Source organism: Rhinolophus ferrumequinum, chromosome 18 (genome assembly GCF_004115265.2).
Source record: "Rhinolophus ferrumequinum isolate MPI-CBG mRhiFer1 chromosome 18, mRhiFer1_v1.p, whole genome shotgun sequence".
In the NCBI taxonomy this organism is placed as follows: domain Eukaryota; kingdom Metazoa; phylum Chordata; class Mammalia; order Chiroptera; family Rhinolophidae; genus Rhinolophus; species Rhinolophus ferrumequinum.
The window spans coordinates 24,507,586-24,520,663 of NC_046301.1; the positions used below are offsets into that span (position 1 = coordinate 24,507,586).

Sequence of the window (13,078 nt, forward strand, 5' to 3'; positions counted from 1 at the left end):
TTGAAAGCCACCAATAGAAAGGGTTGTCTTTATTTGACCTGGCTTGGAGTATGTCCAGTGCTAACAGCCTCTCCCCTGGGGAGTATGTGTGTAAAACAATTACAGGTAAGAGTTTTAACTTTGCAGCTATCTTAGGTGATGAATAACAGTTAAGGCAAACAGTAGACTAACTGAAAAGCTTAACAGGAAAGGCTGAAAGAGATGTTCATAGATGCCTTGAAAAGCAACATGTTCCTGGAAATCTAGAAAGCCACATGCATGCATAGGCCTGTGCACACTCTCAGGAAAGACCTGAGAAGGTCCTAATCTCCCACCTCTAGCTGACCTTCATACCCATGCAAGCAGGAAATGAAGGCTAAGGCAGAGTTGTAAATTGCCTAGCTGAGTGTTGAAAATGGCCCAACACACACTGGAATATAATGAAGGCATGACTTGGTGGGAAATTTATTAACATTTTAATGCCTAAGTTAAAAAATATAGAGAGAAAACTCTCAAATCAATAACCTAGTCTTCCACCTTAAGAAACTAGAAAAAGAAGAGCAAGCAGAAGGAAGTAAATATAATGAATAGAGAAGAAATAAGAGTAATAGAGATTTGAAAAACAAGAGAAACCAAAAGTTGGTTCTTTAAGCAGATCAACAAAATTGACAAACTTTCATCTAGACTCACCAAGAAAAAAGGAAGATTCAAATTACTAAAATTGGAAATGAAACAGGGAACATTATTACCAACCTTACAGAAAATAATGGATTGTAAGGGAATGTATGAGCACTTGTATTTCAATAAATTTGATAAGCTAGATGAAATTTACAAATTCCCAGAAAGACACAAACTACCAAAATTGTCCCAAGCACAAATAGAGTATGTAAATAGACCTATAACATGTAAAGAGATTGAATTAGAAATCAAAACATTTCTTGCAATGAAAAACCCAGTCTACAGTGGGGCTGTAGAATTGGGAGAACTCTACCAGTTTAAAGAAGAATTAACACTTGTAAAGAAAAAAAAATTAGAAAACTCATTTTTTAAAGTCAGTATTACCCTGATACCAAAACAAGACAAAGACATCATAAGAAAACTATAGGTAAATATTGCTTACGAATATAGATGTAAGAATTCTCAACAAAATACTAGCAAATCAGATCCAGTGGTATACGAAAAGGATTATACACCCTGATCAACTGACATTTATCCCAAGCATGCAAGATTGGTTCAACATACAAAAATCAGTCAAATACATTTGTAGAATAAAGGTGGAAGGACCCCACATGAAGTCTCAATAGACAAAGAAGAAGTATTTGACGAAATCCAACACCCTTTCATGATAAAACCACTCAGCAAACTAGGAATAGATGTGAGCTTTCCCAATCTAATAAAATGACATCTACAAAAAAATCCACAGCTAACATTGTATTGAAGGGCGAAAGGCTGTATGCTTTCCCAAAGAATGTCCACTCTCACTTCTATTCACCATTACATTGGAAGTTCAAGCCAGGGCATTTAGGCAGGCAAGAAAGAGAAATAAATGGCATCTATGTTGAAAAGGAAAAAGTAAAACTATATTTGTAGCTGACATGATCTTAGATACATAGCCATAAACAAACTACGCCCCAAAAAATCTGTTAGCGCTAGTAAATGAGGTCAGCAGGTTGCAGGATACAAAATCAATATACAAAAATCACCTGTATTTTATATACTAAAAATGAACACTCTGAAAATGAAGTTAAGTAAAAATTCCATTATGATAGCAAAATCAATAAAATATCTAGGAATAAAATTAATCAAAGAAGTGCAAGACATACTGAACACTACAAAACAGTGAATGTAATTAAAGGCCTATTTAAATAGAAAGACATCCTATGATCTCGAATTAGAAGACTTAATGTTGTTAAGGTGGAAATACTCCCTAAATTGATCTTCAGACTCAATGTAAAATCTATTGAAATTCCAACTTTTTTTTTAGAAGTTGATGTGTTGATCCTAAAATTCATACGAAAATGCAAGGGACCCAGAATTGCCAAAAGAATCTTGAAAAAGAACAACAAAGCTGGAAGGCTCAGATTTCCCAATTTCAAAACTTACTACCACGCTACAGTAATCTAGATAGTGTGGTACTTGTATAAAAATAGATATTGAGGTTAATGCAATAGAATTGAGAGTCCAGAAGTCAACTCAGTCGGTTTTCAACAAGGGTGCCATTTAATCAGGAATGAATCGCGTTTTCATCTAGTCGTGCTGGGCACAACTGGTTATCCACATACAAATGAATCAACCTGGACTTCTACCTCATACCATAGTTAAAAAATTAACTAGATCAAAGACCTAAATGTAGAAGCTAAAACTGTAAAACACTTAGGGCAAAACATAGGTGTATCCTTGGATTAGGGAACAATTTCTTAGATATGACACCGAAAGCTCAAGCCATCAAAGAAAATAGAGATAAATTTGACTCATCAAAATTTACCACTTTTTTTTTTGTGTCAAAGTACATTATCAAGAAAGTGAAAGGAAAACCCACAGAATGGGAGAAAATACTTGCAAATCCTATATCTGACAAGTCTCCAATATTTAAAATATATATGTATATATATGTTTTAAATAATTGTTTTATTTTTCAGTTCAAATTGACATGCAATATTATATCAGTTTTAGGTTTACCACATAGTGTTAGACATTTATATAACTTACGAAGTGATCACCCTGATAAATCTAGTACCCACCTGATACCATTACTAGATATTACAATATTATTGACCATATTCCTTATGCTGTGCTTTATAGCCCCATGACTATTTTGTTACTACCAATTTGTACTTCTTAATCTTGTCCTCTTTTTCAGTCATCCCCACCCCCCTCCCAGCTGGCAACCATCAAAATGTTCTCTGTATCTATGAGTTCGTTTCTGTTTTGTATGTTTATTTTGCTCTTTAGATTCTTGTGTAAGTGAAATCATATGGTATTTGTCTTTCTCTGTCTGACTTACTCCACTTAAAATAGCCAAGATACAGAGGCAACCTGAGTGTCCATCAAAATATATGTATTTTAAAAATCTTGCAACTCAACAATAAAAAAAAACAAACCCAATTTAAACATGGGCAAAGGACTTAAATAGACATTTTTTCTTTCTCAAGGAAAATATACAAATAGCCATTAGGCATATGACAGGAAGTCCAACATCTTAAGTCATTAGGGAAATACAAATCCAAACCACAATGAGATACCACTTCACACCATTAGGATGGCTAGAATAAAAAAGAATGGGAAATAGTTGTTGGTGAGGATGTGGAGAAATTGGAACTCTTAGATTGCTGGGTGGGGGAACTGTTAAAAAATGCAGCCACTTTTAAAAACAATTTATTCGTTCCCAAAAATGTTGTATGTAGAATTACCACTTGAGCCGGCAATTCCACTTCTAGGTGTGTACCCAAATTGAAAACAAGTTCACACAAAAATAATTAAACTGTTCATATTACAAACAACCCAAATATCCAAAAACTGATGAATGATTAGACAAAAATGTTGCATATCCACACAATAGAATATTATTTGGCAATAAAAAGGAATGAAGTAGTGATATATATTGCAACATGGATGAAACTTGAAAACATTGTGCTAAGTCAGAGAAGCCAGACACATATTGTATGGTTTCATTTATATGAACTGTCCAGAACAAAGAAATCTATAGGGATGAAAAGTAGGTAAGTGCTCTCTTGGGGCTGGGAGCAGGGAGAATGTGGAGTGACTGCTAATGGGTACGGAATTTCCTTTTGGATGATGAGAATGTTCTGGAATTCTGTGGTGATGGTTGTACAACCATGTGAATTTACTAAAACCACTGGATTGTACACTATCATATGGTGAATTCTGTGCTATATAAATTATCTTTCAATAAATGCCATCATTATAAATAATATTTATGCCCAGTTGATCATGGCATTGTTATATGCTGTGTAGATTAACTTGAAAGACATATCAAGATAGACATATTTAATAGCCAGGTGTATAATTAAATATAAAGGAAATATTTCCTCCTACAGGGCCACTATATGACCATTGGAAATTGTTTTAAAGTCACATTTATTGTGATCTGATATATATCCGTGCACTAAAATTCTTACCATTAAACTTAAATTATTTTATCCTCTTTTGATGTTGTAAATTGTTTGAGCAATACATCTCAGTTAAATTTACATGTTGTCTTTAAAGGAGGAGTACAATAATAATGGGCATTTAGGAAAGGGAAATTGTTCACTGTGACCTTCTATTAATGACTAACATAACTACAACTATCTAAAATTACCATCGGAAGTTAAGCAGGTTTGTGAGATAAAATATGTCACTGAGCTTTTTTCCATAGACATTTTATTTGTATAACCTTTGTTCATATACGAAAAAGGATTTATAGACAGATAAAGATGGTTATGGATATGTTTTTTTTCCAGGTCAAGCAAATAAAATAGCCAAAGAAGCTGCTAACAGATGGACTGGTATGTATTACAATGGCACTGCTAAACTATAGTTAAGCTTCGTCCACTCTTATTATGATGTGAAATGCAAAAGCTATTGTGCCTAGTTTTGTTCAAGAAAAGACATTTCTGGAAATGTATGTATTAAACAGGTTTTTATATATTAAATCATTTTAGTTACTTAAAGTTATTTTTAAAAATCTTATTAGGAGTCATTTTGTAAAGTGTAAGGTTTTTTGAAAAACCAGTGATTGCTTCCAGTTTAATTTTAGTGTAACTTTTCCTAGACAAGTCACTTGGGCTGATCACTTAACCTTCATACAACTTAAAGAGTTTCATGGAATCCTAAAGATTTGTCTTCTGGCTAATAATAACAGCTAACATTTGTTGAGGTCTGACCATAAGCCAGGCATTGTAAAAAGTGTCTATGATGCATTCTCATTTTATCTGTACAACAATCCTGTGAGGTAGATAGGATTATTATCCCTAATTTTAGAGATGAAATTGAGGCCCCCATGAGCCCCGGGTCACACAGGTGCTAGGCAGTGGAGCAGGAATTAGAATCCAGCTTTTCTCATTCCAGAGTACAAGATCTTACCCATTACATGATACTGTCTTCTCTGTATGCCTGCCTTCCTATAAATGCCTCGTTAATCCATTTGCCAATGGATATACCCTCTGGTCTATAGCAGAGAGATTCTAAGAAATGTGAATTAATAAGGCATTATCTATGTATCTCAAAATTTAGAAGAAAGTTACTAAAAATAATGATTGCTGTGAATTATATAGATGTATAATTAGTATTGTTAAAACCTATCTGAAAATTACACTGATTTTTTACAGTATTTAATTATGAAATAATAATAATTGAACTGTTCCATCCTGGTAAGAGTTTATAATGTGATCACACCTATTACTCATCCTCATTCTGTTTCTGTGGGAGAGGATGGATAAGATTACATTAACACAGAGATCATAAAGCTTAAAGTGAATGCCTTAAGTCAAAGGTGATTAGTCACTGGAAAACAGAGATTTGAGCAAGGTTTCCCTGACTCCATGTTCCAACCTTTGTATTTCACAGAAAGTTTAGAATCAGTTTTTCTGGTCTATTTTAGAATTAAGTAGATGGATAGAATCAATGTTATCGGCCTTTGGTTCCTATAAAATTGCAGTCTTACTTATTACAGTCACTTTCTAAATAATATAATACTTTAGTGATAAGAACAGAGTGGGATAAAAACACCACACTAACATTAAAGAAAATAATGGAATTGTGTTTCCAATAAAGTATAAATAAATAATAAATACAGTGCTATCCTATGGATTTGAGAAATACAAAATTTTGAGTGAGAAAAAAGCAAGTGGATTTTTAGATTAAAGGTAAGACAAGAGTCACAATGTAATTTCCCCCAATCGTGCTCAGCAAACAGTAGCAGCAGGCAGCCTGTGTATATATGGTGGGTTAACCTCACTTCGGAAGGAATCTAGGTTGTGCTTATTTGCTCTGTGACTTCTTGAACTCTGAACCTGCTCCCTCGTCTGCTCAGTGTGGATAGTATTCTATCTCACATTTTGGGAGGATTAAATAAGACAGTTGGTAAGCCCTTTAACACAACATTAGACAAACAGATAAACAAATACTCCCCTTTTCCCTTTCTCCTCTTAAAAAAATCCTTTCATGTTTTCCAGTTGATCATAAACTTCCAAAATTATAATTTCAAAGAATTTTGAACAACTTCCCCCCCCCCCCATGTTATTAGCTGAGAAAGAACTTGGAACTTTTAAAATCATGTAGGAAGGAAGATATTTTTAGAACAGCAGAAACAGCTGTGAAGAACCATATTTTCATTTGAGGTTGCAACTTGCTGCTTCCAACATAAAAGTATTATGAAAAGATAATGGAGTTGAAACAAATTATGCCTCAGAAAATCTCCCAGTCTTCAAAACAAACAAACAAAAAAATCGGTAATTCTTCTAACTAAAGCTTGTTATGTAATTATTAGTTAAGGTTTGGTTTCTTTTTACTTAAAAAAGTCCCTAGAACATATCTAGAATTGAGAATATTTACTGTTCAGCAATTCAGTATTTCAGTTTTATAGAATGAGAGATTACCTCAGGTATAAATATAACTAGAAATACCACAACTAAATGTTTTGGGACAGTAAATACACTTTAAATGTGATTTAACAAATTATATAACTCCTTGCTTAATAATTAAGATAGTGGACTTTGTGTGACTGTATGACAGGCATTTTGATGAGTGAGTGGAGAATAGATACTGTGAGGCCCTACTATACACACATGCATATGATATGCCCATCCTATTCCTCTGTGTTATATCGTGGATAGGCCACCATACTAATTCACAGGGATTCTGCCAGTCTGAAGGCTCTTTCTTTACAAAACAAAAAAAAAATTATTTTTTTATCCATTTATAAAAATTTCCACAGAATAGAAAAATTATTTGACAGGGAATGAATGAACTATCACGATTGTGGGTAACATTGTCTGAAAGGCAGACATGCAGTGTCCCAAGGACTTGTTCAGTGGAGTCTTTTTGAATTGGTCCATTCAGCATTGTTGTGGAGAGGCTCTTATTTGTTCTTTTATTTGTTTTTAATGAGAGAAGGTTTGTAATAAAATGGTTTTCCTCCTTGTCTGAATCAGAACTCCTTCCTGTAGAGGCTACCGCCTTACTGTGGTACCTCATAATCTTCTCTCCTGATCCGGGCTTGAAGTTTATTTCTCCAAACTTCCTACTTTCAAACTTGCATCTGTTCTCTCGTTTCCTGGAAATCTTTCGGTACTCTTAGAGCCTGTTTTGAAAGCTGTACACATAATACTTGATCTTTTCTCTCTAACATACATATCACTTTGGAATTGTTTAGTAATAAATTGATTTTTCTCTCTCTATTCTTGTGGCAAACTTGAAGGCATAGTCTCTTCATGTTCTGGAATACCTGTAATACACTTAATACCTGTCTTAGGTAGCAGTGGGCCCTCTATAAGTGTTTGGCTGTGCTTGACAAGAATGGGTGGGTTGTACAGACACTGGTAAAACTAAACCGATCATTCTGGAGCACTACATGGTAGTAGTATTTATTATTCTTGCATAGGTCCTTAAGAAAAGTAAACAGTTGTTTTAGATTGTTTTAAAAAGTAAAGATTTATTTAATATCTACTGATATTCCGTCTCATTTTAATTGAAAGAAATTGAGGATTTTTTTAATTAAAGTTTATTGGGGTGACAATTGTTAGTAAAGTTACATAAGAGGATATTTTTTAACATTGTATTTGATGTATTAGTATTAACCTTAGAAATCAATTTCATTATTTGATAACCTGGAATTAAATTTCTTAAAACAATATTTTAAAAAGTGATCAAACTCCATATGCTAATTTGCTAAGGATACCATAACCAAGTACTTCAGACTGGGTGGCTTAAACAAATGATATTTATTTTCTCACAGTTCTGGAGGCTGGAAGTTCAAAATCAAGATGTCAGCAAGTTTGGTTTCTTTTGAGACTTCTCTCTCTTTGGCTTGTACATGCCCCCTTCTCCTGTGTCCCCACATGGTCTTTCCTATTCACGACCCTGAAGTCTCAGTGTGTCCACAGTTCCCTTTCTTATAAGGACTCCAGTCAGATTGGATTAGGGCCCACTCTAATGGATCATTTGAACTTAATCACCTCTTTAAAGATCCAGTTTCCAAATCTGGCGGTTAGGACTGCAACCTATGAATTTGGGGGAGGTGACACACTTCGGCACTTAACACTCCAAAAGAACCCTTTTTTTAATTTTAACCCTTTTACTTCGTGATCACTACTAATACAATGCTTAACATTTATAGAATACTCTGAACCAGAGCATTTGTATCATTATTTTTCTGTATTTATAATACGTGTTCGTTGTAAAGGTGGTATAAGTTCATTAAAGAAAATGTGTCAAGTTAAAACAAGAAAACACACCGTTATTCCCATCCACCCGCTTCCCGTGCAACCAGGAAGCACGTGGGGATTGGCTGCATCTGTCACACCTGTGCTTAGACACCCTCACAGGTGATCAGACATTTAGATTGCTTTTATTTTCTATACTGGGATGAAGATCCGTCCATATATCTTTGTACACAGTTTGTTTTATTTCCTTGGGATAAATTCTTTTAAGAAGATATAACACTTTTTCAGTGGTAAAATGCATTTTAAATTCCCCCTAGAGGACACTGAGGGTACCGTTATTCCTATCTTAGAGGAACCCTTTCCCTCCTCCTCACCCTGTCTCCCTCACGCTGACCTGATTGTCTGGAAGCCATTACTCTCTGTCAGGGAGGAAAGAGGGTCTGGAGAGACTGTGCTCCCTTTGGGAACAGAAGAAACTCGAATTCCTGAGGTAACAGGGTCCTGGCCTCTGCTGTGGAAATGGGCACGAGGCACCCATTAGCGTTTCACTGTCTTTGGATTATTCTGAAGTCACATATTCTTTAGTGGCAGCTAATTTACTGAATTCTTAAATATGAGATCTGTTTATTCAAAATACACATTATATATTTTCTTCTGAAATTAATTGCCATTACTCTTGAAATTACAGAAAACTCCTTATTTTGATACTTCTGAAAGTAATAGAAGTAAAAGCAATAGATATAATTATACTTGAAATGTTTTATGATTGTGTTTTGAATTCTCAAAAATATTTCTCATTTTCTTTATAGATAACATATTTGCAATAAAATCTTGGGCCAAAAGAAAATTTGGGTTTGAAGAAAATAAAATTGATAAAAATTTTGGAATTCCAGAAGACTTTGACTACATTGACTAAAATATTTGATGTTGGTAAAGGATCTACGTGCTTGTGAATATGTAAATTTTTATATTATGGAACCAATTGTACTAAGTTGTCATTTACCTGTAACTGATTATCATTTTATTAATTTTAAATAAAGTAAAAGGTGTAGATGTTTTTCACTCTTTGCGATTGCTTGAAAGCAGGATAGCCATATTCGTACAGTGCTCATCAAAGTAGGATAGTGCAAGTAAAGCCATCCACCTAAGTTAGGTTTACAAATAACTTTTTAGAAATCAGAGCCATCATGATGACATTTTTTAGTTCCATTCAAATGTTAAATGTTAAGAACTAAGAGTATATTTGAAGGCTCCATTATACACATACACTCACACAGACTGGGAAATAACCTTTAAAACCCTAATGGCTGCTTTACTATTTCTCATTTTAGTAGAAAATGCGTGTGATTAATTCTCAGTATACCGTATCATCTTTGCAAATTTCGCACAAAAAAACACAGAAAGTTGCTGTTCCTCAAATTTAGAGTTGGGTATTAATTCCTCAGACATGAAAACTGCTTTCTTTTGAATTTTTGATGCCTTTCTACTACAAAGAACAAGCATGTGGCCCTTAGTCTTGATTTATGTCCTTTATATAGTGGTGTCAGTGTAGCACACATCACCAGCAAGATTTGGGGGATTTTTTTCATCTGAAAAGTGGGTTAAAAATAACATATGTCCTGTGTATATATCTTTTTCCAGTTCAGCTTAGGCATTTAGAGTATTTGCAGTCACTCTAAGACAAAAAAAATCAAAACTAGTGTATAATGCCCTTCTATACACATGCCCTTTTTTTTCACACTGTCCAATTTTGATATTCTTTTAAGTAACTTGAAGGAGATACTCCATATGTCTGAAATGACCCAAACGGCATCCAAGCCATTTGTTGGTGAATCTGGCCTTTGTATTGCTTGGAGTTGCTCCAGGCCTACTTAATCGCTTCCTGGAGGTGGGTGGGAGCAAATTAGTCCATCCTTGTTTGTTCTTGAGGCCAATTTATGTTGCCTTAGGGCACCAACTCTTCTCCTAGGAGAAAGTACTTGATGTAAGAGACAAAGGACAAAAAATAAAAATAACTAGTCAGAAGCCTTTCCCTAAAACATTCATTGTTAGAATTCCAAAATTTCTCAGACCTAGTTTGCTATTCATTAGAAAAGATGCTTCCTTGTTCAGAAAGAAGACAATGTATGTTCAAAAAGGAAACCATTTCTTTTTTTTTTTTAAGTTTTATTTATTTAAGTGTGTTTTTCCAGGACCCATCAGCTCCAAGTCAAGTTGTTGTTTCAATCTAGTTGTGTAGGACGCAGCACAGTGGCCTATGCAGGGATCGAACCGACAACCTTGTTAAGAGCACCGCACTTGAACCAACTGAACTAACCCGCCGCCTCAGGAAACCATTTCTAATGATCCTTAAAAGATTCTATCGTATAACTATGAAGGCAACTTTTTTTTTTAATTGAGTCTATTTTTATGGGGCTAGCATGAGAATGGTTGAGATGGGGGTCTATATATGAGCTATAAAGAGGCTGCGGCACCCTCCTAAGCGGGTAGTGTTCTGGTAAATGTTTAACTAAACTGACACTTTACAAAGTAGGGACGGGGCGTGATTTACAGTAGGATTTGTCCATTTGTGTGGTGTAAATACTCCCAGCATAGCCCATTTCAGATTATCAATGTGATGACAATGCAGAGTGGGGAAAAGATACTCAGGAGCACCCCGTTATACGAGTATATATACTTTTCTACCGTGCAGATGCAACACATATAAATAGTCTCAAGAGCATAGATAATGGTAAAATGTAAAATAATTAGAAAGTGATGAGTTTTTAACTTTAGTACCATTGTTTCTAATATTACATCATCATAGTTCATGTAATTTCATCTTTATTGATAGCTGTGTTTAACAACTGGCTCGCTCCGTTGCTTAGCAGTTCGTTGGCTTGCCTTGTCTAGCGCATCACTGTTCTTAATCTTTAAGAGTTGCTTTTGAGTTTGCTGTTTCCTGAAATTAAAGATACTGATCAAGAAGCCCAGGGGCATTGGTCCAACCAAACACTACCTACCGTGTTTCCCCAAAAATAAGACCTAGCCGGACCATCCGCTGTAATGTGTCTTTTGGAGCAAAAATTAATATAAGACCCGGTCTTATTTTACTGTAAGAGCTGGTCTTATATAAGACCCGGTCCTATTTTACTGTAAGACCCGGGTCTTATATAAGACTGGGTCTTATTTTACTGTAAGACCCGGGTCTTATATTAATTTTTGCTTCAAAAGACGCATTAGAGCTGATGGTCCGGCTAGGTCTTATTTTCGGGAAAACACGGTAGGTAATCCTTAGTCCTGGGCTGGTTTTGTTAGTGATCTGAAGACTGTGTAGTAGTCTTGGGTAGACCTAGAATCAAATTACTAGTGATCCAGGATCAAATTTGATTCAGTAAATGTTATAATTGATACTTTCAGTATCTTTTCAATGAATTATGAAGTTTAAAAGGTATTTGGAGAGCTGATACCCATCTTATCAACCTTCACATGTAGTTATTTTTAAAAACTCACTATCCTGTTTTTAGATGATTCTAGGAAAGAGATTTTAGTCTTCTAGTAAGTTTCACAGTTGTGCAGGGCCAGATAAATCACTGAAATGTCCCTTCTGAGGTTGGGCCAGGACCAAAGCAATTCATAAGAATGAATTGGAATGACTTTTCCTCTGATGTTTGCCACATCATTAGTCTAATGGGATCATAAAGTTCTTGGCTTGTCTCCGAAATAGATGCTGTTGTCCTTAACTTTATCAAACATGATTCTCTTCAAGGGATTAGAAACGGAAATAAGTATATCTGCAGCCAAGAAGCAAGAACCACCTTAATAATTCTTGAGCAGAAAAGTCTAAATTATAAACCTAATAATACTGTCTTTTGAAAACATGATTGGAGTAAAATAGAAAACAGTTTTCAGCTAATATGGCACCATTTGATAAGAGCAGTTAAAATGTGACAGATGGTGGGAAAGTAACTTAAAATTATGCATAAACTCCCTTTTAGGATATGCTTCCTGAATATATAACAGGAAGAAAACATACTGCATTATGAAATGGCCAACTGCTACTGAATTTATGTGTATTGTACTTAACCAAGCTTAATTTAAAAAAAAAAGTTATTTGTGATAGATAGAGGTCAGGTAACATGGCTGTCTTTGGAAGTACTTGTTGAATCTGAAGGCTAATTTCTGTTTACTCAGATTGGCAAACTACCCCATGAGAGCCAAATCCAGGGCCTGTTTTTTACAGCCCTTGAACTAAGAATGTCTTTACTTTTTTTCTAATGATGTAAAAATAGACAGGAATATTGTAACATTGGCTGTATGTGGCCTGTAAAGCCTGAAATATTTCTATGTGACCCTTTATAGAAAAAGTTTGTCAACCTCCAAAAGATCAAAAAGGCCTGTGGCCTGGATCTGATCTACAAGGTGTATTTTATTTTGCCCAAGCTATTTTATTTTTTATTTAAATTTGTTGCAGCATATTCATATGTAAAATGTCACACGCAAATTGAGATTCTTCAGCAGCTTTTGGAAACCAGATGATTTATCAACCAGAAGTCCTCATTTCACAGAGCAGCAAATCAGCTAGCGGTGAGTAGGGCTGGCTCAATGGTAGTGGGTTCATTTCTTAGAGGAGTGCTAGCATATAGATTCCTTCTTTAAGTCCCACTTTTGTTCCAAGCTGACAAACTGACTTGAAATCAAACTTTATTTTCAACTTTTCAAATTCCTTAAAAAAA

The 13,078-nt window shown here is 34.8% G+C and overlaps 1 protein-coding gene across 1 annotated transcript in view; it reads left to right on the forward strand.

Moving 5' to 3' along the window:
• MND1 (meiotic nuclear divisions 1) overlaps nucleotides 1-9,509 on the forward strand; it is a 49,557-nt gene extending 40,048 nt beyond the window's left edge. Inside the window, exons 7-8 of the mRNA XM_033134807.1 lie at nucleotides 4,443-4,487; nucleotides 9,173-9,509. Of these exons, the coding sequence (XP_032990698.1) occupies nucleotides 4,443-4,487; nucleotides 9,173-9,279 (152 nt within the window). The 3' untranslated portion in view covers nucleotides 9,280-9,509. The remainder of the gene's footprint in view (nucleotides 1-4,442; nucleotides 4,488-9,172) is intronic.
• The last annotated feature ends 3,569 nt before the right edge of the window (nucleotides 9,510-13,078 follow it).